Source organism: the organism of the source record quoted next, unplaced genomic scaffold (assembly GCF_019419815.1).
Source record: "Pyrus x bretschneideri cultivar Hongxiangsu unplaced genomic scaffold, Pyrus_bretschneideri_v1 Contig6, whole genome shotgun sequence".
Lineage (NCBI taxonomy): Eukaryota > Viridiplantae > Streptophyta > Magnoliopsida > Rosales > Rosaceae > Pyrus > Pyrus x bretschneideri.
In genome coordinates, this window is record NW_025999798.1 from 6329274 (window position 1) to 6338586 (window position 9313).

General features: G+C 37.1%; 3 protein-coding genes across 3 annotated transcripts; 1 reads left to right on the forward strand and 2 right to left on the reverse strand.

Annotated features, from left to right (window-relative positions):
- Positions 1–49: 49 nt before the first annotated feature.
- LOC103944676 (autophagy-related protein 8i-like) lies at positions 50–2331 on the forward strand. Its single transcript, XM_009355136.3, has 5 exons — positions 50–450; positions 563–618; positions 1286–1338; positions 1837–1955; positions 2046–2331. Exons 1-5 carry the CDS (start codon positions 411–413, stop codon positions 2132–2134), a joined length of 357 nt encoding a protein of 118 aa, XP_009353411.1. The 5' UTR covers positions 50–410; the 3' UTR covers positions 2135–2331.
- A 904-nt stretch (positions 2332–3235) lies between these two features.
- Positions 3236–5504, reverse strand: LOC103944790 (BTB/POZ and MATH domain-containing protein 3-like). The gene is made up of 6 exons (XM_018646831.2): positions 5379–5504; positions 5176–5305; positions 4868–5037; positions 4478–4763; positions 4195–4361; positions 3236–3555 (listed from the first exon to the last, which is right to left on the reverse strand). Exons 1-6 carry the CDS (start codon positions 5407–5409, stop codon positions 3401–3403), a joined length of 939 nt encoding a protein of 312 aa, XP_018502347.1. The 5' UTR covers positions 5410–5504; the 3' UTR covers positions 3236–3400.
- Positions 5505–6320: 816 nt separating this feature from the next.
- LOC103944789 lies at positions 6321–8660 on the reverse strand. The gene is made up of 5 exons (XM_018646818.2): positions 8353–8660; positions 7976–8149; positions 7550–7841; positions 7028–7239; positions 6321–6958 (listed from the first exon to the last, which is right to left on the reverse strand). The coding sequence occupies exons 2-5, from the start codon at positions 8127–8129 to the stop codon at positions 6804–6806; spliced, it is 813 nt and encodes a 270-aa protein (XP_018502334.2). The 5' UTR covers positions 8130–8149; positions 8353–8660; the 3' UTR covers positions 6321–6803.
- Positions 8661–9313: the final 653 nt, after the last annotated feature.

Below are 9313 nucleotides of genomic sequence, written 5' to 3' on the forward strand. Positions count from 1 at the left end.
TTGTTTTTGTTAAAGGTAGGGGAAATATCCTGTTGAAAGATACCATATCCTTCGGGATCGGGATGAATCCGGCCCACTAAAACCGGCAGACTGCATAAAATGCCTAAAATCTCGGCCCAAAAACGACCGAGCAACGTATCGGTTGTTGAGAAGAGGAACGCCGAAGCTTAAAGCAACGGAAAACGACTTGTGAGGTGCGTTTGTGAGCGGTGTACGTAACACTCGGAGCTTTCTCCTCTTCGACACGTCTTTCTCTCTCTTCTCTCTCTCTAAACTTTTTCTATAAAATTGGAAGAAAAAGAGTCCCAAAGTTTTGCTTTGATTGATTCGTTTCAGACTTCTCTCAAATTCTCTCTCCACTCTCTCTCTCTCTCTCTCTCTCAATCGCAAGGAAAAAAGGTTCAAGCTTTATGGGAAAGATCCAGTCCTTCAAGCAGGAGTTCTCATTCGGTTTGATTTTCCCTCCTCTTTTTTCTATTCAATCATTTAAGGAAAAGGTGCAAAATTGTGACTTTTTTTTTTTTGTGGTGCTAATTATTGGGTATTTTTGTTTTTGGTTTAGATGAACGAGTTGAAGAATCGAAACATATAATTTCGAAATACCCAGATCGAGTTCCCGTGAGTTTTCAATTTTCTGCAATTTTTAGTTTTATTTTTCTGTGATTTTTGTTTTTGTTGAAAAAATGTGAATTAGAAATGCCAAGATTGTGGGAAATAATGCACTTGTAATTTGAAAAATTAAAATTTGTTCTTGTTGGTGCTATTGGTTAACCAGAATTTCTGAATTTGTTTACGCGTTTTTACTTTGTTAAATTATTAATTTATTATTTTATTACAATTTGACTTTGACCCGATTGAGAGATGATAACATTTTGGTGGCTGAAAGATTTTGATGGATGGATGCTTAGAAATGGCAAAATGTTGGTTTGTCTGTTAAAAAAAGGACAAATTTTAATTCCTGTGGATTACGTATGTGAAGAATGTCTGTCATTTTCTTTGCTACAGTTGTTGATGTGTTCTGCAGGTTTGATGATTCCCATTGTCACCCCTAAGAGCTGTGTATTATTGATCGATGTTTTTTTCGTTGCATGTCGTGTATAGATCTGACAAACACGGGAGGAAGTGATTATTTTAGGAAGATTTTTATGTGAATACCGCGCGTGTACCATCATAGAGCGGCTTAATTTGAGTAGAAGCAACATGGTTAGACTTTATTGGAAGCTTTGTTGTGAGCGTTGATACGATGTCAAAACTGATGAGGGTGTTCTTTTTATGTTTTCTGCAGGTGATTCTTGAAAGATATTCCAGGACAGACCTGCCGGAAATGGAAAAGAAAAAGTATGTTTTAGTTGCCACAGTTCTCTTCTGTTAGGAACAAACTTAAATGCTATATCCCATATGGCTTCATAGTTTCAGATCAAAACTTGTACATAACACTTTCTAGCATCCATGAATTTTGATATTCTTATCAGTCAGTGAAGTTTCTGTCCTTATCAGTTAGTAAAGTTTCCGTCTCGAGGTCCTTCCTCCTGGTTTCTTTGGCATACTTGTAGGAATCCTGACTATATAACTCTTCGTTGTTGAAATACAAAGAGCTTGGCTTCTGTTACTTGCTCTGTGTTCTGAGGATCTTTTGACTTTTTTGCTTCCTTTTCTGTCCTTAAGTAAAAGATGCGTGGTTGGATGAATTTCCCTTATCTGCAGTTTAGTATTATCCGAATGTAGATAAAAAGTTTGTAGAAATTGGTTTACTTCGTGGACAATTTTAGCCAATTGTTTATGCATTCTCACTTTAAGGAGAATAACCTCTAACCCGTGTTTCCTTGTTTCATCTAGATTCCTGGTTCCTAGAGATATGTCTGTCGGGCAGTTTATCCATATCTTAAGCAGCAGGCTTCACTTGACTCCGGGGAAAGCTCTTTTTGTTTTTGTGAATAACACTTTACCTCAAACAGGTAAAAAGAGACTGTTATCCATTCGGCCAGTTTAGCGCCTGCATCATTTTCGAACCTTCTAACGCTCTCTTTTGTGTATTTCATTTACAGCCAGTCGCGTGGATTCCATCTATGAAACTTACAAGGAGGATGACGGTTTCCTGTATATGTGTTACAGCAGCGAGAAAACCTTTGGTTAGCCTTGCCATCTCCTCCCCTAATCATCTAATCGCCTTGTCCATCTCAGTGACTTGTAAGTATTCATTGTTAACTTGTTGTCAATCCGAACGGGCCCGTGAGGCGTGCTTCACTCTGTATGATCATGTTCGTTGTATATTTGATTCATTGTGAATTCTGTGAAGTTCGTACTTTTAATAATGCAACATTTACCAATTCAGTATTGTCCCATTTTTCTTTCCCGTCCCAATATATTTCCAAACTTTACCTCCGTAAACTACCAGAGTTGTATCATTGAGGTTGCACTTGCAGTGCCTCAAAAGTATGCTTTAACCGTCTCACCGTTAAAAAAGTAATGTTAGGGAGACTAAATTTTGAAAACTAAAGGACATGGGGGTTGATGATTGGTTTATTATTATGCGTTGATAGACGTGCTTATTTCTATTGATAACATATCATTTAGTTTACAATTTTAATCTCTTCAACATTACTTTTAAAATCTGACAGCATAGGTCATCAGGTCGTTAGAATTCAACAACTCTCATAGTGCCAGTTATAGAGTTGTTGGGATCCTCTATTGAAGCTTATGCAGCGGGGCCCACTGTTGCATAAGCTGTTGGCCACTCTCCTCCAATCGTGAGTGTATTATACGCGCCAAACACAAAAAAAAAAAAAAATCAGAAACGTTGCTGATGTAATATCGACGTCAACCTTACCCGTTGGCCCAAGTGGGCATTTGGGCAAGCTTTGCATGTCTCACCAGTTGCCCTCGGCCTACTGTAGGTGGGTTTCCTGGTTGAAGGGCATTTTCCAAGCCCTTGCCCTTTGACAATGAGCGAAAATGCTCTAAACCAAGATCTAGCAGTGAAAAAGTCTTGTGTATTGTATTTCTATGCTCCACTGCACAATAAAATTTTTGAAAGAAAAAAAGAATGGGAGTTTTAATGAAAAGCCTGCGGTACTGTTTACTTTAACGAAAAATCATATTTTTACATTAAAAAGTCAAACCTGGTACTATTCACTTTACCCTTTATTTTGTCCTTATCGTTAAAACTAAAAGTTTTCAAGCTATTTTCATTAGTTTTCCTAAAAAGAAATTGAAAACAAGAAGAGCATATGAAGAATAGAGAATGATGTATTTATTCATCATGAAGGTCGGAAGCAATACTTTCATACACACGACTAACAAGTCTAGTGAATATGGTTTTAACACCTTATTTGACATTTTTTAGTATTTTACGCCCCCATAGTTTCGCACAGCAGACATTTATTACTGTTTTACAATTCGGCTACAGTGCACTAGTAATTCCATGGACAGTGACCTCTGCCTCAACAATGCAAGTATCCTTCGACACAAGCCCCATGCTTGCCTGATTCAATAATCCCAGTGTAATGAATCTCCACCATCCCCACTCCGAATTTGAGGCACTAAACCAGTTATTTACTACAAGCACCAAAAATATTATCAGTTTACAAGTATTTTGGATTAAAACACACACATAGGTTGCAAACTTTTAATAAAAAATAGAACTAGGTGGCAGTAAACAGATTAAATTGTCGTTTGTGTACGATTTATCGTCCTTTTAATGTTACTCAAAATATTCAGTTGCCTCCTACTAGAAACAAGAGTCTCAACATCCCGCAACATTTTGCAACAACCAACCAAAAAGTTGTGAACATTTTCAGTGGGTTGCAATAAAAAATTCTCGATATCAACTTTCCACTGAACGAGAGTTCAACAATAAGCATCACCATCGTCGTTGCCATCGAGATTCAAATGCCACGAAGAACTCGAGCACCCGTGGTTGTCCATGGGGTGAATTTCATTAGGGGGCGGCAATAAAACCACCATTTAATAAGGAAAACTAACGAAAAGTTAAAAAAAATCTTTCCTTTTAATGAAAAATTCTTTTTAAAGGTATAGTATATAGTACCAGGAAAAAGTATAAATATGATTTTTCGTTAAAAATGAACAGTACTGAAAGTGTTTTGTTAAACCTTCCTTTAATTTTAAAGTTTGTAACATGTTCAAATCCTTATTTCCTCATATGATTATGTAGCAACAGGAATACCGAATCTTTACCTTTACCAAACTGATGCCTGGCATTCACCTGGTCTAGGAGGCGTAGGGTAAACTCTGCATATATTTTACAGCCAGGAGGAAGAGATTTCGGTTCAGCTAACGCCAGATAAAGAGCCAGATGGGTACCAATTCCATTGCCTTTTCCCTTGGGATAGAGCTGTATCTTCCTGCAAAGCAACCAATATATTTACAAAACTTTTACTTGACTCTGCTTAAGTTTCCGATGTCTTCGAGAAAATTTCTTATACAGGAAGCGAAGTCTAACTAGCTTAGGGTTACATACCATTTATGGTCTCCGGCAGTGAATACTTTTGAGTCGTAGGATTCACCGCCTAGCTTTGAGAAGTTGTCAATCCTCCAAATATTCTTGTACATAACAGGATCCTTTACCATCGATAGACACTCTCCTTTGTCTGTCCTGCTCTCTTTAGAAACAAAGACCTCCGCTCCGAACACACATGTGTCATCAATGAGGAATCCATTGGAAGCTTCATTGAAAACTTTGTGCGAGAGAAATTGATCGAACCCCCATTCAGGTTTCATCCCATGAAAGCACCTTTCCTTTTGTTCTAAGCAATGCACAGGGAACACATATAAGAAAATGAGGCGATGCTTCGCAATTATGAGAACGATAAGCTTGTTTATATTTTGAATTGAATGAAAGAAGTAGTACCTTGAAAAACAAAGTAGTTCCCGTTGTTCTGATCGAGCAAAAACAACCTGAAAACAGCATACACTTCCGAAGAAACCTGGAGAGCATTTGGTCCTGACATTACCAAGTAGAGAGAGATGTGTTCTTTTACATTCCTATTCTTGTTTCCATTTGGATAGAAAACCAGTTTCCTGCAGCAAAACAACAAATTATAGTACTCTAAATTAAGTAGCTCGAAAATTAGAAGAAAATACTAGCAATTATTGCAAAGCTTACGAAAAAAGAAACAGTTAGGATTTGTTCTTAGAAATTAAGAGAAAGGATTGTACCATTTGTATCCTCCGGCTTCAAAGTCCCCGGATTCATATTTCTCCACTGAGTTTTTGGTGAGCAATGAAACCGACTGGATTTTTACCGTGTAATGAGTTGGTGGTGCATCAGAAATTGTTCTCAAAATCCCTGAAATAAAATTTGTACATTAGTTAATGCTTTCAACTCCAACACACTCAAGCAAACAGATAGAGCATCTTACCATCTTGGTCATCGAAGTTAAGACTAGTCATGTCGATGAACTTAATTTTTACCGATGATTCGATTACAAAGAAATCAACCGGTTTTCAGTTGCAGAACAAAATATGTTTTGCCGCTTTTATTAAGGAAATATTAAAGGTGTTATTCCTAACTTGAAACCTTTTTGAAGACTGAACTTTTATGCTTTGCTTCTAAAGGGTTACCCTTGTTTCATTGAAAAGGTATCCAATACCTGTTAAGGAACAATGTTTAAGGTTTAGCATTGTCGAACAAGTTAAGATTAGTCTAGCCAAACAAAGTTTTTAGCTAAACACGAGATGCTACTTGAAATTTACTGGTCAAGACTCGACATATTTCTCACATGACAGATTTTGAACGCCACTTTTAGTACAAGTGGGAAGGGGCTGCAGCTCTAGGGTTCTATAGAACGCCACTTTAATTTAGTACAAACCATATCATGGACGCAGAACTTCATTCGTATTCATAAGTTGATTAACAGCATTTTAACAATATCCGAAATCTAATACAAGCTGACTATAGTGCTTCCGCAATTCCATGGACAGTGACCTCTGCCTCCACTACGCAACTATCCTTCACCACAAACCCCTTGCATGCGATTGAGAGGCACTACACCAGTGGTCATCTACACAGAAGAAATAAACCCTCATGTTATGTGACATCCCACATCGTCCAGGGGAGTGATCCTTATATGTATATTCCCATCCCTACCTAGCACGAGGCTTTTTGGGAGCTCACTGGCTTTGGGTTCCGTAGGAACTCCGAAGTTAAGCGAGAAAGGGGTTAGAGCAATCCCATGATGGGTGACCCACTAGGAAGTTGCTCGTGAGTTTCCAAAAACAAAACCGTGAGGGAATGGTAAGCCCAAAGCGGACAATATCGTGCTATGGTGGTGGAACGGGCCCGGGAAATGATCCGTCCTGGGCCGAGATGTGACATGTTATATGACATTATATACAGTTAAACACTCAACCACCAGGCCGATCTTTTACCTTCTTTAAACTCATGCATGTATTCTTGAGAATTGATAGACACTCTCCATTTCCTGTTCTTTTTTCTTTACAAACAAAGACGTCCGCTCCAAACACAGAGTGATCATCTAAAAAGGTTGCCTACTTATTAGCCTTAACTGACCTCACATGATGAGGTGAAATGTTAAAAAATGTGCATGCCAGTGGCTCAATATGCTAAACGCATAACATATTTAAAAAGAAGAAAAGCGGCTTCCAACTAGGAAAAATCACAAACTTTAGACGAAATTAATTAAAAACATCAAAATACCCTTCAATCAAAAGTCATTTGGTGAACGAGGATTTTAGCACTATGGTATACCCACATCTAGACAAAGTTTTTAGTCCTTTCATTTGTAACATCTTTTTAGCAACAGCCAAAACATACGACATGCGAACTACAGTACAGTTGCAGTTCCATGGACAGTGACCTCTGCCTCAACTATGCAAGCATCCTTCACCAAAAACCCATTGCCTGCCTCATTCAAAGTGTCCAGCGAAATGAACTTAGGCCAGCCCCAAGTCAGATTTGAGGTACAGAACCAGTTGTTACCTACACATAATACACGCCGATGTTATGAAGGATGCATGCAATAAAACACTGAAATAGGACAATCTTTACCTTTAAAGCACTTATGTTTGGCATGCATTTGATCTACAATGATCAGTGAAAACTCTGCAAATACTTTGGGGCCAGCAAGATTTTTTGGATCGCCCAATTCTGAGAATAAAAGAGAAATACAAGGAAAAGATTCTGGATCATCCAATCCCAAGTAAAGAGAAATATGAGTACCCTTTCCAGCGTTATTTCCCTCGGGATAGAGCTTTATCTTCCTGCAACATCGGGAAGAATATGGTGACTTTTTATTATATATTTTTCGTTATTTGGGATGGGACCCGATTCACCTCACATCTTTGGGATTGAATTACAAGAGCAAACTCGTACATGGGAAGCAAAATTTCAGCAAGTTTTACAGTGATCGATCACATCTAGTGCGAAAGTTTAGTTAAAATTGCATATATAGTTTGAAATAAAAAATAATATCCTTTTGTTCTCATGCAGGTAAAACAAGATTATACAGTGGACTAAAAATTTAAAATTCTCTTATTAAGGGTATTAATATAAGGGGCCTAGCAGAGATACCATTTCCGTTCTCCGGCAGTGAAGGGTTCTGATTTGCAACATTCATTGCCTAACTCTGAAAAGTTCTCAACCTTCCAAACATGCTTGCACATAACAGCATCCTTGATCATCGATATTGACTCTCCTTTGCCAGCTCTTCTTTCTTTACAAAGAAAGACCTCAGCTCCAATCACACAGGAATCATCAACGACATATCCGTTGGAAGCATCAGTAAACGATTTAAGAGTGACAAGCTTATCAAATCCTGAATAACGCATCATCCCATGGAAACACTTTTCCTTTTTATTGGCATCTATGGAATATGCAAGGTACAAAATAATGATCAGAAAATGAGCAATGAGCACTGAAATTTGCAAACAAGAAAATTTCCGGTCTATGAATATGTTCACTTGATGAGAATTGACTTTAGGAGTGGGTAAAATGTACCTTGAAGAACCAGGAACATGCCTTTATTCTGATCAAGCAAAAAGAACCTAAAATCAACATATATATACTTCGCATCCTGTCTGAAGTGAATCAGCTCCAACCATTTCCAAGTAAACAGAGATGTGGCCTTCCACATTTTTCTTCTTGTTCCCATTCGGGTAGAGCACTAGTTTCCTGAGGGCAAACATACAGTATGGCTAACATTTTTTTTTTTTTTTTGGCAGCTTACACAGCACATGATATACGAAACACATTATTGCATGACAAAAAAAGGAAAATGTCATAAGAACTAATGTCGGGTAGTGAGAGTGAAACATAAGTTTGCAGAAGATGATATTAAACTCAAACTTTAGCAGATGATATAATGTGGGATTTACCATTTGTATCCTGCAGCTTCAAATTCTCCCGACTCATATTTGTCCGCTGAAAGTTTGGTTAGCAATGAAAAGGACGCGATTTTTAGAGTGTAATGAGTTGGGGGGGAATCTGAATATGATGTTGAAAACCCTGAAAAAAAAAAAAAATAGTGTTAATGGAAGCACATATTGTTTAGCCTAAAACCGTTAATATAAATCAAAATAACTATTTAACCATTTTGTTGAAAGAGAGAACAAGCCATGGCAATAAAATTGAAATTGATTGACAAACTGTTAAGGCCATACAATTATCTTTTGCTTCAAGAGAGCTTACCTATATATAATGTCATTAGACAAGCATGTACGAGCATCTAATGGGGAGATTTTTTAGTATGATCGGAATACAGAGTGATATACCACATGTTATTGTACATTTAAAAAAAAAACTTTCCTCTAATTATATAATAACATATGACGTACCATCTCATATTTCGAATAAATTGAAAAATCTCTCCATGCAATGACACATTGGACGAGATATGTCTTTTCATCTCTGTACCGTACTAAATTTAATAAATTCGGTGTGCAATCTCTTTCTTTTCCGATTCATTATAATTGGGAAAACTAATGAAAAGTAAAAAAGAAAACTTTAGTTTTAATGAAAAAGGACAAATAAAGGTGTAATGAATAATATCAGAAAAAGGTAAAAATGTGTTTTTTCGTTAAAATGAACAATATCGGAAGTGTTTCGTTAAAACTCCTTCGTTAAGACACCTTAAACAACAAGCAACAACACAAAGCACTTTCTTTTCCGATTCATACATTGTGGATACCTTGGATTTGTTAAAATTTGAAAGTGAAAAGATTGTATAAAGGAAGACGCGTACACTTTAATCTTCAAACCATACAAAGGTCTTTCTTCAAATTCACTCAAACCTTTCTTCCCAAGCACAATGAGACAATATTCATGCCCATTAAAATG